The 23,742-nt window shown below is 43.8% G+C and overlaps 1 protein-coding gene across 2 annotated transcripts in view; it reads left to right on the forward strand.

Annotated features, from left to right (window-relative positions):
• The window catches only part of SLC5A1 (solute carrier family 5 member 1), a 130,959-nt gene that overhangs the window by 39,670 nt on the left and 67,547 nt on the right, over positions 1 to 23,742 (forward strand). Inside the window, exons 1-2 of one of the 2 annotated variants that reach the window (XM_027577412.2) lie at positions 15,696 to 15,830; positions 20,870 to 20,941. In XM_027577412.2, coding sequence (XP_027433213.1) covers positions 15,696 to 15,830; positions 20,870 to 20,941 — 207 coding nt within the window. Of the gene's footprint in view, positions 1 to 15,695; positions 15,831 to 20,869; positions 20,942 to 23,742 lie in introns of those variants that run through there. The other variant, XM_027577413.2, reaches the window with a different exon arrangement.

Consider the following 23,742-nt stretch of genomic DNA (forward strand, 5'->3'; position numbering starts at 1 on the left):
TGAATCTGGAAGGTCAACCAACAGGCTCTCCTCCAATTACAGAATCACTCCAAAGACAAAGATTTTAGGATTTTGCATTTTGGATCATCACAGTGGTTCTTTCTGTAAGTGTAGCCCATCTAAAATTAATGGTTCTTCATCTCAGAATTTTATTCTGTGCTTTGGGGTTGACATTTGTGTGTATGCCTAAATTTGTGTATGTACGGTTTCATTCTTAAACATATTATATAATAATTTAATCAAAACCAACCTAAAACATCAGGCTAAGCCCCAGGCTGTTGATGTTACACCTTCGTCATCCAAGGTAGTGAGAATGACACTCTTCTTTTCTTGCTTCCTGGTAGGATTTCCCAAACTTGGAAAAAACCTATTGAGGAATTTGCCTAAGACTCTTAGAAAACCCAAGAGATTGGGGACATTTGACTGTGGGTTAGGTTTTTTCTTCTTGCTCAGACAGAAGATCATTCTTTAGCTGGGTCTCTGCTTTATTGCTTTTCCTTAGTATTTTTGGTGTCTCAGAAGGAGCAGATGAATCATTGTTTGGAGTGTGTGTGTGTGTGTGACCAGTAATCATTTATAATGACTCCTAAATAATTGTGTGAATATAGGATGAAGATAGTATTAAATAGCATTGAGATATCTTTCCTTTGGCTGGCAATGACTATTAGAAAGTTTTCTATGTGTAGGAAAGGAAAGCTCTTTCTGCAAAGCCAGTTTTGTGGTTCAGTTATCTTCACACTCATAAACATTGCCTGTGTAATCAAGTCCATTTCCTTTGCTTTACTTTAAGCCCAGGGAAGATAATGAAACCAAACAGGAGCCCATAGACCTGGGTTTCAGCCCTGGCTCTCCCACCAACAAAGTGTTTGCCCTTGACCAGGGTCCATTCATTCTCTGGGCCTCAGTGTCTCACTGGAAAACTGTAAGGTCTTTCCCTGTTAGATTGTGTACCTTTGTACCTTTGCATCTTGCTATCTATGGCAACTGGAACAGTGCCAGGCATGTACAGGACACTCAAGATAAATTTGTTGAGTGAGTGAATATATTATTGAGTCATGTTGGAAGATCTCTGAGGTCCCTAACTGCTTGGATATTCAGTGATCCTAGTGTGGTACTCTCCTTCTTTCTCTTGACTTTCTTTCGTACCTCCCTTCCTGCTGCTATCTATTGATCTAGTAAACAATACATTCGCATGGTTCATAAAGTACATAAGTATATATAGAGAGAAAGCCTCCCAGTCATCCAACTTTTCTCCCCGAAGCCAATCAATTTTGCCAGTTTCTTGTGTATCCAAGAGATTTTTAATGTACATGTAAGCAGATCTGTACCTATATTCTTCCCCATCCTCTATTTTATATTAATGTTAGCATACTATATATTGTTCCACACACCTTGAGTTTTTAACCTAACAAAATCACTTTGAGATCAATCAATATTCATACACAAGAGTTTTCTTTTTCTCTCTCTTTTTTTTTAAATGGCTGCATTGTAACCACTGAGTGGATAAACCATAAGATATTCAAATAGTTGGGTGTGGATGGGCGTTTAGGTTGCTTCTAATCTTTTTATTACGAATAGTGCTACAATAAATAACGGTGAACATAAATCATTTACCTTTATGTAAGCCTGTCTGTAGTATAAATTCTTACAAGCAAAATTGTTGGGTCAAAGGTTATATACATCTATGATTTTAAAAATGGACTTTTTTGAGCAGTGTTAGGTTACAGTAAAATTGAGTGAAAAGTATAGGGTTCCCATATTACCACCCCTTTGGCCCCATTCTCAGCCTGTGTCACCATCAATATCTTGTAGTAGAGTCATACATTTGTTATAATTGGTGAATATACATTAGCACCTCATTATCACCCAAAGTCCATAGTTTACATTAGAGTTCACTCTTGGTGTTGCATTCTATGAGTTTTTTTCTTATTATGTTTAGTTAGCCAACATATAGTACATCATTAGTTTTTAATGTAATGTTCAATGATTCATTAGTTGCATATAACATTCAGTGCTCATCACCCTACGAGTTTTGACAAATGTATAATAACATGTATCCACCATCATAATATCATAGAGAATAATTTCACTGCCCTAAAAATTCTCTGTGCTCAGGTATTCATCCACTTTTCCTCTCTAACTCCTGGCAACCATGGATCTTTTTATTGCTTCCATAGTTTTGTCTTTTATGAAATGTCATATAGTTAGAATTATACAGCATATAGCTTTTTCAGATTGGCTTTTTTCACTTACTAATATACTTTTAACATTCCTCCATGTCTTTTCATGACTTGATAGCTTACTTCTTTTTTTTTAAAGATTTTTTTTATTATTTATTTGACAGAGAGAGATAGTGAGAGCAGGAACACAAGCAGGGGGAGTGGGAGAGGGAGAAGCAGGCTTCCTGCTAAGCAGGGAGCCCAATGCAGGGCTTGATCTCAGGACCCTGGGACCATAACCTGAGCCGAAGGCAGATGCTTAACAACTGAGCCACCCAGGTGCCCTGATAGCTTACTTCTTTTTATCGTTGAATAATACTCCATTTTCTGCATGTACCACAGTTTACTTATTCATTCACCTACTGAAAGACATCTTGGTTGCGTCCAAGTTTTGGCAATTATGAATAATTATTTATTATTAATAAAGCTGCTATAAACATTTGATAGTTTGGTTAGCATTCCTTTATCAGATATGTCCTTTGTAAACACATCATGTTCATAACAGCATTATTCATGATGGTTGAAAGATAGAAGCAACCCAAGTTGAATGAATGGATATCCATCACTGAATGAATGGATAAATAAAATATAGTATATCCATACAATGGAATTATTTAGCCTTAAAAAGGAAGGAAATTCTAACACATGCTATGACATGGATGAACTTTGAGGACATTATGCTAAGTGAAATAGGCCAGTCACAAGAGGACAAATACTATATGATTCCACTTCTGTGAGATACCTGGAGTAGTCCTATAGACAGAAAATACAATGGTGGTTGCCAGAGGCTGGGGAATTATTGTTTAATGAGTATAGAGTTTCAGTTTTGCAAGGTGAAAGGAGTTCTGTGGATGGATGGTGGTGATTGGTGCACAACAACGTGAATGTATTTAATGCCACTAAACCACACACTTAAAAATGGTTAAGATAGTAAATTTTATATTATGTATATTTTACCACAATTAAAAAACACCTATAGTTAGATTCATTTAGTCAACAGATATTTATTGAGCTTTGTATGCTCCAGGCCATGTTTAGTAGGCACTGGAGATAGAAACTTGAACAAGACAAAGTCCTCTCAGAGGTGAAAATAGGCAGTAAGGAAGTAGCAAAGAAATCAACAAGATAGTTACATTTTGTTATGAGTGCTGTGAAAGTCACTGAATTGGGGTGGGGGTGGAGTTGTTTTAGTTCTGGTCAGGGAAGGTGGTGGTTCTTAATTTTTCTGGAGTCACCTAATCTGAGAATCTGTTAAAAACTGAAAACGCAAGAAAACACAAATCTGACCATAATTGTACATACAATTTTAGAATCCATGGATGTTCAAAATCCACCTCTGAGGGGCCTATGAGTCTAAGGTCAGGAAGCCCTGCTTTACTGGCTTCCCAGTATTCTATGGGATGAATTCCAGGATGCTTAGTATGCCACACAAGATCTCCTGTGGTCTAATTCCTGCCCACATCTCTGGCCTTATCTCCTGCTGTTCTGCCCAGTCATGCAGACCACAACCACTTACTGTTCTCTAAATATGCATACTGTGTGCTCTCACATCTCAAAACCTCATCTCAGCTGTGTTGCCTCAGGAACTCCTACTTATCCCTAAAGATTCAGTGCAAATATACTCTCTTAATGATTATTTCTTTTGCCCCCCTCTCTACATCCCTTAGGTAGATAAAGTAAGGCATGTTCTATCTCACCTTCCCTCACTGTTAGAGCATCTATCACATTATAATTGTTTGTGTTCATTATTTTAATTCACTTATGCACCCAACTAATATTTATTGAGCATCTACTATATGCCAACCCCAGTACTAGGCACAGTGATGGTCAAGACACACTGGCATCTCCCTCCTGATGCTTATAGTCTTGTGGGTTCATAGACAGTAAATATAGCTATGCAACTAAATGTGAATTATAAACTGAGACAGGAAGGATGAGAATAGGGCTTGAGAACTAAGTTCTCAGAGACTTTCAGGCTAGGGGTGGGGTGCAGGTCAAGAAGCTTCTTGGAAAAAATTTAAGTTAAGATGAGAGGATTATGACAGTTAGCCAGGTGAGGAACAGGGAAGAAAGAACAGCATGTGCATATCAGATGTAAACTTTCCTTGATGAACTGGGAGGGCCCCAAGGCAGAGATTGCATCTTTCTTTTTTTCTTCTTCTTTCGGCTAGTATGTATTTTCTTCTTTTCTCCTCCCTTACTTTCTTGATGCGTGATTGGCAAAATTATATATATTTAAGGTATACAATGTGATGATTATATATATATATATACACATATTAAAATGTCTACTACAGGGGCCCCTGTGTAGCTCAGTTCGTTACATGGCTGCCTTTGGTTTGGGTCATGATCCCAGGGTCCTGGGATCGAGCCTCACATTGAGCTCCTTGCTCAGCGGGGAGCCTGCTTCTCCCCTGCCTGCCACTCCCCCTGCTTGTGTTTGCTCTCTCCTTCTCTCTCTCTGTATCAAATAAATAAAATCTTAAAATGACTACTACAATTAATTAAGGCATCCATCACCTCACATAGTTATCATTTTTTAATATCCAAAAAATATAAGGAACTCTGAGAAGTCAACAAGTACATGAAGAGTGCTTGACATCATTAATCATCAGGGAAATGCAAATCAAAACCACAATGAAATATCATCCCATGCTTTTTAAAATGGCTATTATCACAAAAACAAGAGGTAAGTGTTGGTGAGGATATGGAGAAAAGGAAACCTTGGGCAGTGTTGTAATGTAAATTGATGTAGCCCTTATGGAAAACATGGAGTTTCCTCAAAAAATTAAGAATAGAGTCTACATGTGAGTAAAATAATATGGTATTTGGGGCGCCTGGGTGGCTCAGTTGGTTAGGCAACTGCCTTCAGCTCAGGTCATGATCCTAGAGTCCCGGGATCGAGTCCCACATCGGGCTCCCTGCTCTGCGGGGAGTCTGCTTCTCCCTCTGACCCTCTTCCCTCTCGTGCTCTCTATCTCTCATTCTCTCTCTCTCAAATAAATAATAAAATAAAATCTTTAAAAAAAATAATATGGTATTTGTCTTTCTCAGTTTGACCTATTTCATTTAGCATAATACGTTCTAGGTCCATCCATGTTTTTGCAAATGGCAAGATCTCATCCTTTCTTATGGCTGCATAATACTCCATTGTGTGTGTGTGTGTGTGTGTGTGTGTGTGTGTGTGTGTATGTGTCACATATTCCTTATCTGTTTGTCTATTGATAGACAGTTGGGTCACTTCCATACCTAAAATAAAACAAATGAATAAACAAGCAAACAAAAAGCAGAATCAGACCTATAAATACAGAGAACAGACTGATGGTTGCCAGGGGGAAGGAGGGTGGAGGGATGGGCAAAATAGGTGAAGGGGGGTGGGAGATACAGGCTTCAAGTTTTTGAATGAATAAGTGACAGGAATAAAAGGCACAGCATAGAGAGTATAGCCAGTGATATTGTAAAAGTGTTGTATGGGGACAGATGGTAGCTACAATTGTGGTGAGCATAGTGTAACATATAGAGAAGTTGAGTCACTATGTTAGAGGGAGAGAGGAGAGAGAATCCCAAGCAGACTTCATGCTGAGAATGGAGCCCGACTTGGGGTTCGATCGCAGGACCCTGGGATCATAACCTGAGCCCAAACCAAGAATTGGATGCTTAACTGACTACACTACCCAGGCAACCCCCAAATAAAATATTTTTAAAAAGATAAAAATATTAAAAATAGAACTGCTATATGATCCAGCAATCCCACTTCTGGGTATATATACCGAGGAAATGAAATGTTGAATGAGATGAAGAGATAGCTGCACTTTTACATTCATTGCAGAGACTGTGTCTTATTTAAGGTTGTAATCCCTGTATCAGGTATAGAATGGATACTCTGAAGGAATGAATGAATGAAGTTTCTTAATGTAGAATTATCAGGGTCAACCATTAGATGGGAGAGGATATTCTTTTGATGGTGAGATAAATTCACCTTTACATTCTCAAAAGTTGAACAAATGAATGAAATTCATGAAATTTTAGGACCAGTCAACAGGTTGGGAAGAAATTATGTGGGTGGGAATTAAATTTTTATTGTCTCCAGGCCTGATGTCTTGTACGTAGTTATGGGTTTTTAATTTTTATTTTTTAATGGAGGTGAAATTCACATAAAATAAAATTAATCATTTGAAAGTGAATAATTCAGTGGCATCAAGTGCATGCAACTGTTACTTCTATCTACTGTTATCATCCCAAAAGGAAATTCTGTGCCCATTATAAGCACATGAATAGGTTTTAAGCTCCTGAAAGACAGGGACTACCTTTATTTTGTTCACTTTGTACCCCTGATGCCTAGACAGATGTTCAACTGGTATTTGTTGAATACATGAATGACTTGTCATTCCTACTGTTACTTTGTGGGTTTTTCAGTTGCTCAAGGATTTTTGAGCCTGGTTTTCATGTTCCTGGAATCCTAGCCTCAGTGTGGGTTGATGGATGGGTGGCAGTTGGCTGTGTGGGGATAAGGTTCACAGGTGAGAGCTTTGATGAGTTCCTCAGCCAATACCTGAAGGCCTCTGGCTACCTGGGAGCTGCTTCTCTGTCTCATCTCGAGAGGGAGTTAGACATGGGATGACAATCACATTGAAGTGTGGCTGTCAGAAAGCTGTCAGAAAGCCTTCTCCAGGACTTGAGTGACAGTTAACTCTGCTACTTCACGTGCTCTCATTCTGGGCTGTGGGTTTTCAAAACACCAGGTTGTTTGTTAGAAGATAGTGCCTGTAATGCTGCTGGCTTTTGCCTCTATCTGTTGTAACTAGTGAATCAGTGAAATGTCTCACACCTACAGGGAGGTGGGGCCAAATGCCAACCCTGGGATGAAGCAGGGAAGGAATAGAGGGATGCTACCTGGGGAGTAGGCTGGGAATCAGGGCTAAGGCTTTACTTTCCCTTCTCCCCTTCTCTCCCTACCCTCTTTTTCAGTAGTTAAAATATAGGCTTTGGTATTATACCCACATGGGGTTAAGCCCTGGCTTGGCCATTTACCAGCTTGGGCAAGTTACTTAACCACTTTTGAGTTTCGGTGCTTCATCCATAAAATGGGATAACAATAGGGTCATTGTAAAGCTTAAAGTTGTACCACTTGTCCCAACACAAGGTATAGGTTTTCCTGTTCATATCTGTCTTCTCACTTTGAGGGCAGGACCCCAGCTCAAGGTCCCATAACTTGGAGTCTAGGTAGGTGATGAAGACGAAGATTAAAGTTAACATTTTATTGAGCACCATATATGTGCTTGGCAGTGTGCTGAAATATTTTCTTTCTTTTTTTTTTAAAGATTTTATTTATTTATTTGACAGAGAGAGACAGAGAGAGAAGGAACACAAGCAGGGGGAGTGGGAGAGGGAGAAGCAGGCTTCCCGCAGAGCAGGGAGCCCGATGCGGGGCTCGAACCCAGGACCCTGGGATCATGACCTGAGCCAAAGGCAGACGCTTAACGACTGAGTCACCCAGGTGCCCCTGAAATATTTTCCATATGAGGCACAATTCAGCCAGGTATGCTTCCCACAGTGCTTTAGAGCTGTTGAGCTCATAGGTGAGGAGTGTCTAGGGAGGGTGATATTCCTCCTTTACAATTTTAGAAATGATAGTGAGCAGTAGAAAATGTCAGCCCTGGGGCCATCAGATGTAGTGAGGAATGAGATTTAGGATGAAGTGGTGTTGACATGCTTGTGACATGCAACTGTCCAGTGCTTTCTGTCCCCAGTTTATAAATGAGAGACAGAGGTTCAGGGAAATTCAGGGCCCTGAATAGAGTCGTAAAATTGGCACCAGGATCTTTCTTAAGAGACCAGTTGGTCAAATTCTGCCAATTTGATAGGTAAGAAAACAGTCTTAGAGGGTGAAGTGACTTGTCTGGGGCCACTTGGCAGAATAACCAGTGCTTGGACCCAGGTCTCCTGCTTCTGGGCCATGTGCTATTCCTGCTGCCCCGGGCTAAGAACCAGGGCTGAGACAGTACCCTGTAAAGAGCTCTGGGGAAGGTAGGCTAAGATATCTTGCAGCATCTCATCCTGTAGCTTCTTCCTGAAGCTTGTCTGGGATTTGGAATATAGACAAAAGAGCTACAGCCCACCACCAAGCAACCTGGGTTTTGGTTGATATGCATGATGGGCACTCAGCAAGCCTCTGTTTGTTCAAACTGGATCCCTGCTGTAGCGGTGATTCTCAACAAACATTGGGGGCTTACCCATCATGACCCAGCATGGCAGAGGCGTAGCCAGGGCTTAGATGATTGGATGGAGACCACCAGGGGTCAACTCCTTATTGATTTCAGCTTTAGAGGGAGGGCCAGGAGCATTTTGTCCTTCTTAGCTTTCTGTCCTTCCATTTACTCCCTTCATGCCCAGATACCAGCTTGGGGGCTGCGGAGAAAGAGCAAGCAGCCTGGGGCCAATTCACAGATTCCCTTTCCTGGCCCTTCTGACTTATCCTCACCTCCTCTTTGCCTGGAAGCTTTTTGGCTTTTACCCTTCTGGGCCTAGACTCATCCCCTCCAGCAGTGCCCTCCTCCTCACTCCACCCTTCCCAAAGCGGCTCCAATCTTGCTTCCTCCATCAAATCCTTCCATATTCAGACTCCTTCACCATCACTGATTGCAGTAACTAAATAATGACCATCCAAAGATACCAGGCCCTCAATGTTGGAACCTGTAAATGCTACCTTATTTAGAAGAAGGGTCTTTGCACATGTGATTAAGTTAAGGATCTTGAGATGAGGATAGATGATCCTGCATTATCCTGGTGGGCCCTAAACACCATCACAAATGTCCTTAGTGACAGAGGGATATTTGACAGACAAAGAAGAGAAGGCATTGTGAAGATAGAGGTAGATTGTATGAATCCTCTTGTATAAAGGCACCTAGAATAGTCAAATTCATAGAGACAGAAAGATGAATGGTGGTTTCCAGGGGAAGGTGAGAAGTTAGTATTTAATGGGTAGAGTGTTTCTGTTTGGGATGATGAAAAGTCTTGGGGTATGGATAGTAGTGATGGTAGCACAACATTGTGAATATATTAATGCCATTGAATTGTGCACTTAAAAAGGGTTAAGATGGGCAATTTTATGTTATGTATATGTTACCACATAAACACACACAAAGATGGAGACAGAGATTGGAGAGATGTGACCACAAGCCAAGGAATGCTGACAGCCACCAGAAGTTGGAAGAGAAGAGAAGGATCCTCTCCTAAAACCTGAACAATGCAGCCCTGCTCAAACCTGGGTTTCACCCAGTGAAACCAATTTTGGACTTCGGCCTTCCAGAACCCTGAGAGGATACATTTCTTTTGTTTTGCGCTGCCATATTTGTGGTAATTTGTTAACAGCCGCCACAGGAAGCTAATACACTGATCAACAGTCTGCTTCCCACAGTTGAGCTTCCAACAAGGAAAAGGAAAAAGAAGAGAAAATCATAAGAGCCCTCTAAGTCCCTCACCTTTGCCTTTTTGTTGTCAACGAGGCCCCTTTGCACCCTCATCTCGTTTGGACCTCATAAGTACAGAAAACAGTCCTTGTCCATGCCATTTTACAGATGTTCAAATGGAGGATCACAGATGTCAAATGAGCTATCCTTGGTCTGCTGCCGGTTGATGGCTGAGCTAAGATTCAAACCAGTCATGTTATTTCCCCTCTCCAGGTAACTTCCCAAACTCATAGCCTCTGCACCTGGGCTGTTTATTTCACTCTGTGACAAGAGTTCAGGAGCTGGCCGTCACATCATGGGATTCCTTGACATGGAGCACATTGTGGCCAGTGAGAGGTGGACACAGCACATTTGAGGCTCGCTGGGGAAGAACTCCTGGGCTGATAGAAGCAGGTAGGGATTCCTGTGGGACCTGGACAGATGAGTAGTGTGGAAGGGAGACAGAGAAGAGGAAAGAGGAGAATTCCCACTCAGTGATGTTACTACACTCCAAATCCTCGGTTCCTCCTCTGCCAACTGTAGATGTTAGCTTAGTGACCGCAGAGTCACTTGGATAATGTATTCCCAGCACTCAGGTTTAGCTGTGAATCTGTGGGCACCTGGTTTTTCAAGCTTAGGAATCCAATCTGACCTGAGATTGTGAACCTGTGTGGACTCAGGTGAGGTCTGCATCTTGCTCTTAAGTCTATCTTTCCTCATCAGCCTCATCTTACCCAGTCTGGCTCTTTGGCCAGCTTTTTTCTTTCTCTAGGGGTTCTGGTAATAACGCCCCTTTTTGTGACCAGACCCTGATTTGGCTTGGCACCAGTGAGGACAGGAGAGAGGCCAACAGGATCCTTACTAATTAGCAGTGGCCCAGCAGCTCTGGCCAGCTCTGGGGGGCAGATGGTGCATCCTACTGTGTTCCCCTGGAAGTATCTGTGTAGGGGAAATAATTCTTTTCTTTAAAAACTAGGTTGTATAGCATGATTTTTTAAAAGGTGTACGATGTGATGATTTAATATATACATACAGTGTGCTATGATTACCACAATTAAGTTAACTAAACACATCCAGCACCTCACATAGTTACCATTTTATGTGCTTGTGTGTGTGTGTGTGTGTGTGTGTGTGTGTGTTTATGGTGAAAACACTTAAAATCTACTCCCTTAGCAACTTTCAAGTATACAATGCAGTATTGTTTACTATAGTAATCATACTGTACATTAGATCCCAGACCTCATTCATCTTATAACTCTAAGTTTGTAACCTCTGCCCAACATCTCCCCATTTCTCCCACCCCCTAGCCACTGGTAACCATCATTCTATTTTCTGGTTCTATGAGTTTGACTTTTTTTAGATTGCACATATCTGTCTGGCTTATTTTACTTAGCATAATGTCCTCCAGGTTCATCCATAGTGTTATAAAGGGCATGATTTCCTTATTTTTTATGGCTGAATAATATTCCACCACACATACATATACATATATGTGGTATGTATATATACCACATTTCCTTTATCCATTCATCTGTTGATAGACACTTTAAGTTGTTTCCAACTTGATTATTGTGAATAATTCTTCAATGAACATGGGAGTGCTATCTCTTTGAGATACTGATTTCATTTCCTTTGGATATATACCCAGAAGTGGGATTCCTGGATCACATGATAATTCTATTTTTAATTTTTTGAGGAATCTCTGTGCTGTTTTTTGAGTTAAATTGTCCTTTTAAAGGGGACCAGTGATGGGGCACTTGGGTGGCTTAGTCGTTAGGCGTCTGCCTTTGGCTCAGGTTGTGGTCCCAGCGTCCTGGGACCGAGCCCCACATCGGGCTCCCTGCTCGGTGGGAAGCCTGCTTCTCCCTCTTTCACTTCCCCTGCTTGTGTTCCCTCTCCCACTGTGTCTCTCTCTGTCAAATAAATAAATAAAATCTTTTTAAAAAATAAAGGGAACCAGTGAGGAACAGAAATTGCAGAAGGGCCTCAGGCATCCTGGAGATCCCCTGTCCACGCCCCATAGTGGGGGTGTTACTTGCTGGTGACATGCTTATTTATTTATTTGGAGGGAGGGGGAGGGACAGAGGGAGTGGGAGAGAGAGAATCTTAAGCAAGCTCCACGGCCAGTGTGGAGCCCGAAGTGGGGCTCGATCTCACAGCTCTGAGCTGAGCCAAAATCAAGAGTGGGATTTTAACCAACGGAGCCACCCAGGCGCCCTTATTTATTTTTTATTTTTAGCCCCAGCTTGTCCTCTCCTGGAACATCCCTCCCTCCCACCTTACCTGGCTCACTCCTCTTTCATGCCCCCCCCTTTTAAAAATTTTATTTTATTATGTTATGTTAGTCACCATAAAATACTTCATTAGTTTTTGATGTGGTGATCCACAATTCATTGTTTTCGTATAACACCCGGTGCTCCATGCAGTACGTGCCCTCCTTAATACCCATCACCGGGCTAACCCGTCCCCCCACCCCCCTCCCCTCTAGAACCCTGTTTGTTTCTCAGAGTCCATAGTCTCTCATGGTTCATCTGTCCCTCCGATTACCCCCCCTTTATTTTTCCTTTCCTTCTCCTAATGTCCTCCATGCTATTCCTTATGTTCCACAAATAAGTGAAACCACATGATAATTGACTTTCTCTGCTTGACTTAATTCACTTAGCATCATCTCCTCCAGTCCCATCCATGTGGATGTAAATGTTGGGTATTCATCCTTTCTGATGGCTGAGTAATATTCCATTGTATATATGGACCACATCTTCTTTATCCATTCATCTGTTGAAGGGCATCTCGGCTCTTTCCACAGTTTGGCTATTGCGGACATTGCTGCTATGTACATTGGGGTGCATATGGCCCTTCTTTTCACTACATCTGTGTCTTTGGGGTAAATACCCAGGAGTGCAATTGCTGGGTCATAGGGTAGCTCTATTTTTAATTTTTGAGGAACCTCCACACTGTTTTCCAAAGTGGCTGTACCAACTTGCATTCCCACCAACAGTGTAAGAGGGTTCCCCCTTCTCCACAACCTCTCCAACATTTGTTGTTTCCTTCCCTGTCCATTTTTTGCCATTCTAACTGGTGTAAGGTGGTATCTCAATGTGGTTTTGATTTGAATTTCCCTGATGGCTAATGATGATGAACATTTTTTCATGTGTCTGTTAGCCATTTGTGTGTCTTCTTCAGAGAAGTGTCTGTTCATGACTTCTGCCCATTTTTTGACTTGATTATTTGTTTTTTGGGTGTTGAGTTTGAGAAGTTCTTTATTGATCTTGGATACCAGCCCTTTATCTGTAGTGTCACTTGCAAATATCTTCTCCCATTCTGTGGGTTGCCTCTTTGTTTTGTTGACTGTTTCTTTTGCTGTGCAGAAGTTTTTATCTTGATGAAGTCCCAAAAGTTCATTTTTGCTTTAGTTTCACTAGCTTTTGGAGATGTATCTTGAAAGAAGTTGCTGTGGTTGATGTCAAAGAGGTTATTGCCTATGTTCTCCTCTAGGATTTTGATGGATTCCTGTCTCACATTGAGGTCTTTCATCCACTTTGAGTTTATCTTTGTGTATGGTGTTAGAGAATGGTCGAGTTTCATTCTTCTGCATGTGGCTGTCCAATTTTCCCAGCACCATTTATTGAAGAGACTGTCTTTTTCCCATTGCATATTTTTTCCTGCTTTGCCGAAGATTATTTGACCATAGAGTTGAGAGTCCATATCTGGGCTCTCTATTCTGTTCCATTGGTCTATATGTCTGTTTTTGTGTCATGGCCCTTTTCAAACCAGACCTTTCCAGGCCTTCCCCCAACTCCACCTCATTCCCAGGTCAAAATCTTTGCTACACATTTGGAACATTAGTATGTCTCTTTCAAAGCACATATCACAATGCTAAGTTTATAGGTATTTGTCTCATTTTTGATGATGGTCTATCTCCCCCATTAGGCTAGAAGCCTTGTGAGGGCAAGAACCCTGTGAATCTTTTTTTTTTTTTTTAAGATTTTATTTATTTATTTGACAGAAAGAGACACAACGAGAGAGGGAACCCAAGTCAGGGAGAGGGAGAAACGGGCTTCCCGCTGAGCAGGGAGCCCAATGAGAGGCTTGATCCCAGGACCCTGGGATCATGACCTGAGCCGAAGGCAGACGCTTAATGACTGAGCCACCCAGGCGCCCCGAGAACCCTGTGAATCTTGTGCACAGCTCTATCCCCAGCATTGGCACACATGACCTGGCACATAGAAGCTGTTCTTCTGTTGCAAGAATGAATGAATGAATAAATATATTTTCTGGTCTCTTCCAAGATTGGAAGGAATTGCCATTCCTTTCCTTCTCTGGCCATGTTCTGCTGTCTGAGAAAGATCAGAGGACAGCTCTTTCTCTCCTAGTTCAGGTCCTTCCTCCTGCTCACTTTTCAGATTTGCTCATTGCCAGACTTCACTTTTGGAGATTGGCATAGGCTGGCTGCCTGCAGCTGGGGGTTCAGGACTGGACTTTTGCTGTGGATGAGCTCACTTCCAGACCAGCCTAGATGTTCCCTGAGGGCAGGGGCTCTGCTTGGTCAGAGCCAGGTGAAAATGCTCTGCTGAATTTGGGAACAGATGGACATGGATGAAAGGCAAGTTGCTCCAAGCTGCGGCTGATGCTGAGCTGGAAGTTTTGGAGAGCATCCATGTTGAAGAGCCCCTGCTTCCAGGTTCTCCAGAAGAGAAAGTCCTGTTCCCTGTGGCCAGGCATTATGATGGGCCCTGGGCAATGGGTGGGGGGAAATGGGGAAGACGTACATGGACGCTGCCCAAATAATGATTCTCTGACTGCAGACTCAATTGGAAGAGCATGTGCTGATGAGGGAGAAGGGGAGCAGACCTCAGAGGCAGTGAGGTACAAAGGAATGGGTTGCTGGCATTTCGGGCATTGGACGGTTGTCTAGTGCTGGGCAGGGAGGGCCTGAGGCAGAACAGAGTCCTGGCAGGTTTATGTGGTCATCCCCCTCCCTGTACCTTAACACCTCAGCAAGCCTCCCCTCTTCAAAGTGGCTGCTCTGTGGCCTCCAGCGCCAGCCTCTGAGAGCATCTCCAACCCTCCTCTGAACTAGGCTTGCCCTTGCCTAGGCTGCAGGACCAGCTCTGTCACTGGCTTACTGTGTGACCTTGGGTGAGTCAGGCCTCCTCTCTCAGCCATCTCTGTGTTGAGCCCTGACTTTTGGCTTAGACATGTGTTTCCAGATGGGAAGGCTGAGCACCCAGGAAGGGTCCGAGCTTGGTGAGCTCCATGGAAGGGATTCTCTAGTATCTTCCCTCCTACCTGCCTCAAATCATATTACTGGGTGAGGCACAGGGCAAGGAAATAGCTCCCAGTGGAATCCCTTCTCCCAGTCTCTCTTTCTTCCTCCTTATCGTGGGGGTAACAGTGGCTCTGGGGACTGCAGAGGAGTCAGAAATGTGAGTAGGTGGGTGGCTGTCCTTGTGGCCAAGAGACTGCAATTGTTCTGAATTTCTTTCCAGCAATATTTAACAAATGGTCTTCCCCAGATTTTTCTCCACAAAGACCAAGAACTTGGCTGATTGCTGGGAACAGTCCTGCACCCATGTTACACATGGAGAAGCCTGTCTGCAGAGGGCTTGGTGCTGATCCTCTGGCAGGTGACCTGAAGCCCCAGGCAGCCTGGCTCCTCAATGAAGCCGCACCCTCTCTGCCCCCGGCAGAGCAGGCCAGGTTGCCCGGCCAGGTGCCCGCTGCGGGAGCACAGCGGGCCTTTGTGCTAGACGGGCACCACCCCCTGGCCGGTCCCTCCCCACTCACGGAACAGCCCTTACCTGCCGGCCTGCCACCCTTCTGCCAACAGCTCCGTCTGCTCCTCCTTCAAGGCGGTTTGCGTCTAAGGCTGCTCCCCGACGACGGCGCAGCGCAGGAGCTCCACTGCCCGGACGCAACTTCGCGGGTGCCCTCTCCCCGCCTCTCCCGGGCTGATAATTAACCCGGAGGCCATATAAGGAGCAAGGGGCCTGGGCGGGAGGGACGCATCGCCGCCACCGCCGCCGACATGGACAGTACCATCTGGAGCCCCATGACCAACGCCACTGCTGCACCCCTCGCGGCCCACGAGCGCATCCGCAATGCGGCCGACATCTCTGTCATCATCATCTACTTTGTGGTGGTGATGGCTGTCGGGTTGTGGGTATGTGGGGGCCCTGAGACGCAGGCTGAGGGGGCAAGGGCCACCAGGAGGGACAAGGGGGGGTGCAGAGAGGAGCGACGGCATCGGTGAGCTGTGAGGAGGGGACGATGGGCTTAAGGGTCTGTGGAGCGGGTTGAAAATAACTTGGAAGCGCTTGAGAGGAGTTTGGGGCTGGGGCACAGTGTAAGGTGAGGAGGGTAAGCAAAGATGAGCAGAAAGGAGAGGGGTGCCGAAGGGAGCTGGCGAGGAAATCCACGGAGGATACCCCTGGCCTGTGAGCAGAGAAGGAGGTGGCGGGGGGTGGGGAGGGGAATTGGAGAGGCTGGGGGCCAGTGTGAGGGGCAGGAGAGGGACAGCTTGGGGCTGCAGGGAAGATCCATGGGCTTGGGAGATAAGCCCCAAGGAGGCTAGGACTATCCTGCCTCTTCTTAGTCATACAGTTTTGGATGGGAAAAAAAAACACAACAGTTTAGAGCAAGAAGGACACAAGCCTTTGCCAGTTGCAGGGGCTGCGGGGCAACCCCAAATGGAGGGGTGCTGCCGGGTCCTTCTGGGAAATGCTGATCTGCAGGCCAAGGGGCTGGAATGAGTGAGAGTTGGCAAAGCTGGGTGGAGGAGGAGGAGGAAAACCGGAGGGTCGCCTGGTGCTGGGGAGAGGGAAGTGCCTGTGGCTCCCCTTGGGGAATGGGGACACACCAAACCAGAGAAACTTGTTCTTAGCAGCCTTGGAAATTGGAACTTGGAAATTTTACCATGACAGGCCCTGGCACACCCAGCAACTAGAAGATGAGGTATTTTAAATGTGCACATATTCCAGGGGTGCTTGGGTGGCTCAGTCAGTTGAATCACCGACTTTTGGTTTAGGCTCAGGTCATGTTCTCATGGGTCCTGGGATTGAGCCGTCTTTGGACTCTGGGCTCCGGGCTCCGCTCTCTGGGAGTCTGCTTGAGATTCACTCCCTCTGCTCCTCCCCCTACTCGTGCATGCTCGCGCTCTCTCCCTCATAAATAAATAAATCTTAAAAAAAATATAAATGTGCACATATTCCAGATACTCTCGATGGCTTTGGTTGGGATGTTGGACCAGGAGGCTGCGATGTCAGCAGGTGCTTGAACTCTTGATTTAGAGGGGAGGAGGGTGGACATTAACCCTTCCATGGCTGCAGAATTTAGTTTAGGTTAGGTTTTTGTTTTTTTTTTTTTAGAGGTAAAAGGAAGTATTTTTTTGGTTTGTTTGTTTTCTAAGTAATTGTAGAAACAAGATGTGACTAAAAGCTTCTCCAAGTGTCACAAGGGGTCAGTGTGACTGACTTGTCCCCAGTAGTCTTACCTTCCCAGAAGTGTCCAACTAGGAGCCAGGATTCTCAAGTTTACTACTGGCTTTGACATGGTTCTAGCTCTATGACCTTGGGAAACCCACCTCAGCCTCAGTTTACTTAGGTGTAAATAGGTACAATCTTATTTATTCTTATGACTCCCCAAGGTTGTTGTGAGGATCTGCAGAGATGAACCTGAAAATTCTTTATGGAGTCTGGGAGTCTTTTTAAATACTATTAATCATTTGCCCTCCAAAATATGAGCCAGGCCCTGAATTGTAAAATGGGCAAAAGGGATCAACTAGGTAGGGCATCTTCACAAAAAGCCCCAAGAAAGGGAGGGGAGGAATGCTAATCCCCATTTTACAAGAAGGAAACTGAAGCCGCATGTGGTTGTGATTTGCCTAAGGTTGAAACACATGGCATTGTTCCTGGAACTCAGGTCTTTTGACTCTTGGTTTTCCACAGAACCAGGGGCTCTGCCTCCTTGCCTACCTTCCTCCCCCCACCCCTCCCCAGCTTATAAGTGCTGTAGCCAAGATGTGAATCCATCATTTGCTAGCTGTGCCATACTGCCTGTTTCCCAGACAATCACTGATAATCTCTTTTCCCCTAACCAATCTTATTTTAGCCCCTGCCAGTCCTGCTGATTATGGTGTTTACACTTTTTAAATATCTGTGAATCAGTATCACTTGTCCTGTTAAATGCTACTTAATGAGCCTGCTAATATTTGTCTACATTTAATCTTCCCCATTAGTCAGTGCTTCTGGACCCTGATCATTTAACATGCTGGATTTCTTCCAGTTTACATTCCTCTTTTTTTCTATGGGAGTATCAAAAGTGCCTTGGTTTGGGGATAGGCATCTTGACTCTTGCATGATCTCTGGGCTGCCCAGACAGAGCAATCCTGGCCTATTGTACTTCCTCATCTTAGAAAAGGCATCCACAGCTAATGTCCCTCTGTCACCATCCCCATCTCTTCCAACATTATTTTGTTCTGTTTTACCCTCTTCCGGGGCTGCCTCATCCAACTATACAATACAGTATTTTAAACTATGGTCACCATGATGTAAGTTAGATCTCCAGAATTTATTCATCTTATACTTTTGTCTTTTACCTTTTTTTAAAAAAAGATTTATTTATTTATTTTTAGAGAGAGAGAGAGAGAGAGAGAGAGCGTGTGTGTGAGCACACGGGGTGAGGAGGGGCAGAGGGAGAGGGAGAGAGAGAATCTTGAGCAGACTCCCTGCTGAGCGTGGAGCCCAACTTGGGGCTCCAACTCACCACCCTGAGATCGTGACCTGAGCCAAAACCAAGAGCTGGAGGCTTAACCGACTGAGTCACCCAGGCGCCCCTACCTTTTACCTTTTGATCAACATCACTCCATTTCCTCCACCCCCTAGCCCCTGACAATGAATATGTACTTCAAAATATCACATTGTATCCCTTAAAAATAAACAATTTTTATTTGTCAGTATACCTCAATAAAGCTGGAAAAAATTGTAATATGGTAACACAAAGTAAAAAAATGTAAGGGCTGTGAATGAGGTATGGAGGGAGTTCTCTAGATGTTCACAGAAGAGAGAGATTATTTTTGTTTGGGAAGGGAAGGAGGCCATAGTAGAGGAGGAAGTTTCTGTGGAGGAGTGTGAGGTAAAGTTTCATGGGGAAGGTCACATCTGAGGGGCCTTAAAGGATCAGTATGTGGCGTCCGGGCTTGTGGAGAGGAGGGGATGAACATTCCAGAGAAGAGAAGGCCTGGTGTAGATACACCTCTCCTTGTCTTTGAAGGGCAGCTATGCTCACCACGATACCACCAATGCAGACTCTCTCCTTGTCTTTTATCCAGCCCAACATCTTTCCTGAATTATCCAGTTCCCCACTCTAGTCTCTACCATCATATTCTTCCTCTAAGCTCTTCATTTCTGAGACCAACTTCGAAATGTTGTGTCTGGGCCCCAAAACCACTTTTTGTGTCCCTCCAGTACCACCTGGGGCCTATCAGTCTGCTTTGACTTCAGAGTGACTTTCAGAATGGCCTTTCCCTGGCAAACTGCTGGAGGCTGAGTCCTTGGGCCATATTTCTGTTCAGCCCCTAGCTACCTTCTTTGCTCCTTGGGTCTGCTAGTCTTTTTGCTATTCCTAGAAAAACCACTACGGAAGCCCTAACAGTATGTCCTATGGGAGGGAGGACCCTGCCAGGAGTCCGGAAAGATCTGAGCTGTGTTCTCCCTGGCACTGCCTGGCACACAGTTGTGCTTAACAATCTACATTGATTGTTGGATGTATGAATGACCCTGCTTCCTAAAGGACTGAGTCCAGTCCATCTTTGGAGTCTGAGCACTCAGCAACATGCTCTCTGTTGTAGACATGTTCGCTGAATAAATGGTGAGTCTAAGTGTCTGAAATGTCACCATCTGAGATTAATTCCTTTGGACTAGAGATGCTCTTTGGCCTCAGGGGTCATGTGTGAAAATGCAAACACCTTTAATAAGGCTTAAGTCATTATCAGCCATTAACATTTTCAGGGAGATTAGCAAGTGATCAGCTAAGGGAAGGCCATTGACATAGAAAGAGGGAGGACTGTACTAAACCTTGGCTAATTGAATTTAAATTAAAAAAAAAAAAGAAAGAGGGAGGGGGAGGGAGGCCACAGGCAGAGACACTGTCCCAGTTTTGAGCTGGAGGACTAGGCCTGGGCCTGAGCTGGACCAGGAATAAGCTGAAGGTTGAGAGGCAACATTCCAAGGGTGCTGGTGGTCATTTATTGAAAATGCATGTCATTCTTTTCCTCATAAACCTTCAGTGGCTCCCCACTGCCTATGGAATAAAGCCTATACCTTTTAGCTTGGCATTTGAGGGTCTGCGGTCTGCCCTCACTTCTCACCCCTCTCCTCATTCATATGCCTCAGCCGGGTTCACCAGGTAATACTGTTTACTGTTCCTTTCCTCCCCACACTGCTGCAGTTCTACCTCTGGGTTATCACTCATGCTGTTCCCACAGTCTGAAATGTCCTTTCCTTCTTTTCACTAATCAATCCCACTCTATCTTCAAGACTTGCTGAAGTGCTGCTCCTTCTGTGCCTTTCCTGACACCCCAGTCAGAAGGAATCCCCTCCTTCCTCTGTATTTGTAATAATCATCATTAGTACTCACAGTACGTTGAAAAGTAATGTTTCCAGGAAGCTCCTACCTACATCCCAGAGAGGAAAGTTTTGAATTGAGTTTGAATGTTCCATCTTTAATGTATTTAGTATGAACACCATGCATTCCTAAAGCGTTTTTCTTCTTTTTTTGTTTTGATAACGTTATTGAGATAACATACTGTATGGTGTTTTTAAAAAGAATGATATTTCATTAGGCATCTTGAGTATGCTTGTAAAAAAGGCATAAAAATTCCATTTCCCCTTATTTAACAGACAAACAGGTCCAGGTGGAGTGACTTGCTTGAAGCCATGTGAACTCATTGCAGAGCTAGCACCAGGGCAAGCTCTTTAAACCTTCTGAGCTCCAGTCTTCTTGTCTGTCAAATGTAGGTCCCTGCCTCCTTCATCTAAGTATAGAGGAGCCCCAAGGGTATAAGGAAAGTGGATGTGTTTCAGCACGTGAAGTGGGTAAAAGAAAGTGCAAGTATATGGGGGTGGGGTGGGAGAGGTGTGTCCTTTGGCTGGCAAAGTTGCTCTGTTCTAGTTTACTATTACATTTTTGACCTTTCCTCCTCAGGCTATGTTTTCCACTAATCGTGGGACTGTTGGAGGCTTCTTCCTGGCAGGACGAAGTATGGTATGGTGGCCGGTAAGTTTTCTCTGAAAAACTACTTGCTTAACTACAATATTCTCCATAGGAGGCCCTTTTCTTCTTGGCTTTGGGAGGCACTGATTCTTCCTTCCTGCCTTAAATCTCTGATAATGGGTCTTCTGCTCACCAGGTCTCCTGGGTACCCTTAATTTCTTGTGGTAAAGGAATAGCCTTTAAATAAATAGTGCTTGGAATCTTTCATGGTATACATGGAGGAAGAGACTGCACAAGGTGGACAGTGTGGAGAAGCAAAAAGAGCACACAGACTGAGGTGATCTAGGGCACATCTGAGCTACCACTTTTGTACGTATAAAATGGGGATGGTAATATTTACCTTCCAGGAGTGTTATGAGAAATGGATACCTCTTAGGGGGTGGAAACTCAATAAATAGCTCTTTTACTACCTTAAGAGTCCCATGATAGAGAGACTTTGTCTGTCCCAACCTTGGGAGCTTAATGAAATGCCTGATACACAAGGGAACCTCAATAAGTACTCATAGAACAGATGGAGGAGGAGCCCCCTACTGTTCCTACACTTTTCTTCATCTCTTGGAGGATTTTGTATTTTGTATATTTGAGAGGTATTTTTCTTGAAACTTGTACATGGGCAGAACTATCTCAGTCAAAGGACATGTGCATGCATGGAAGGGAAACTGGGAAGCCCCTTCCATCCTATCAGCACAAAGCTCTGGCTGGCTTATCAGTTCAGTCCAGTGACCGTCTCAACTCAGAGTTCTCACCAAAATGACTGGTTGACCAGATTGGCCAAGTTATGCAATTCCTTGGACTTAAGGTATAAGCAAGACTGGCTGGCGAAAGAGGTGGGTAATGAAACATAGAAACAATTAGAAGAAAGTGAGTGTGAGTTGATTGAAGGAAGAGAAGAAAGTAAAAATTGTCACTGTCATATGCAGAGCTTGAGAGGAGTTGTAAGGAAATCACACCACACCGTGCAGTTGGCCTTTGATCAGCTGTTTTGGGATGGACTTTAATAACTGGAATCTTTACAGTTTGCTTGGGTTATCCCTGAAGTCATTTCTGCCTTATCCCTAAGGTGGCTAAGAATACTGGGCAGATGCTGATTTATATCATGGTTCCCTCATGGTGCTCCCTCCTGACATATTTTATCTTCTCAAGCTTTGTACTTTGGTGCTTTCCTAAAAGCTGGTGTTGAATAGGAAGCTCTGATCACGAAGTCCAAGACAAGGCTAGGGTAGTCCCTCTAGAACTGCACTGTCCGGTATGGTAGCCAGTAATCACATGGGCTAGTTAAAAGGCGAAAGATTTATGCGATCTGAAGAGAAACCAGAGTATCACATGGGCTATTTAAATTGAAATTAAAATTAAATAAAATAAAAAATTTCTTTCCTCAGTCATACTAGCCATATTCCAAGTGCTTAATAGCGACATGTGGATAGTGTCTGCCAGATTAAACTGTACAGATCTAGAATGTTTCTATCATCATAGAAAGTTCTATTGGGCAGTGTGCTGTACAGATTTCAGAGCCAATGCTGGATGAAATCTTGGTGGACTTGAGATTTGCTGAATTAGAGAGTTGGATAGGAAGTTTACTTTAGTTATTTTGAAAGCAGTGCACCCCCACCCCATCTAATGCTTCACTGCTCCCTGCAGTAAACCTGCCAAGTACTCAGCTGCCCTCAGTTTGCATCCACACCTCCTTTTTCTTCCCTCCCCCCACTGTGACGGTTAACTCTCATATCTCTTTATATAAAATTTCTAGGGCTGATTTATTAGGAGTAAGACATCAGCTTCTAATCCCTGGTCATGGAGAAGCCAATGAGAGTGGGAGGGGGTAAGAATGGGGCAGAACCATCCTTAGGAAATATGCATTTTGGGCTTGGCCTGGGAACACATCACATCTTAACTAACAATGATGTCTTTCTTCCTGCTAGCACCCAGGAGTGGGTCTGGGCCGAGATTTGGTTGGTGAAAGGAATTAGCCTTACCCAAACATGTAGGGTTCATTGGTTCATGTGGGGTTTCTGTGGGTGTTGTTTTCCTTACTCATGTTTCAGTGTTAGATTATTCTAACCAACAGAGAAGTGTGGCGTCATTTTTCTTTAGTACAGAAGTCACTACTTCCTTGATGAAGCTGAAATTCAACTTCTTCCTCCAATGGTGGTTTCCATCTAAGGCTTTGTGAGATTACATTAATGGTTTACAAACTTGCCCATGTATCAGAATTATCTGGGTGTGCTTTCCAAAGATACAGATATCTAGGCCTCATTCAGACCTATTAAATAAATAAATAAAAAAAACCTTGGAAGAGAGGCCCAGGAATTTGCATAAAAAAAAAACTTCCTGGATGCTTTTGATTATCAGGCAGGTTTGATAATTACTGGTTTGGGTAGACTCTTATCTATCTGGTCAGATACACTGAAAACATCATCTGTTAGGGATGCTGGACAGAGGGCTTCTTGGATGGAGGAACAATGACTTCTAAGTCCCTCTCAACTTTGAGAATGCTTTAATTCTAAAAAATTCTATAGTAGAACAAGCATGAGCTTTGAAGTCATCATATCTGATCTGCTACATTTACTAGTTGTGTGACTTTGGCCAAGTCACTGAACTTCCCTGAGCTTCAATTTCTGCCTCTATAAAGTAGGAGAATAGTGCTTACTCTGGAGTGTTCTCATCAGGATTAAATGAGATAATCCATGTACTCCACTCGGCACTTGGCAAGTACTCAGTAAATGAGAATATTAAGAAATGGAAGAACGGTCAGGAGTACAAAGGCAACCTTCCAGTTGGCATTTGTCTGGGGCAGAGCACTTAGT

This window comes from Zalophus californianus, chromosome 14, assembly GCF_009762305.2.
Source record: "Zalophus californianus isolate mZalCal1 chromosome 14, mZalCal1.pri.v2, whole genome shotgun sequence".
Lineage (NCBI taxonomy): Eukaryota > Metazoa > Chordata > Mammalia > Carnivora > Otariidae > Zalophus > Zalophus californianus.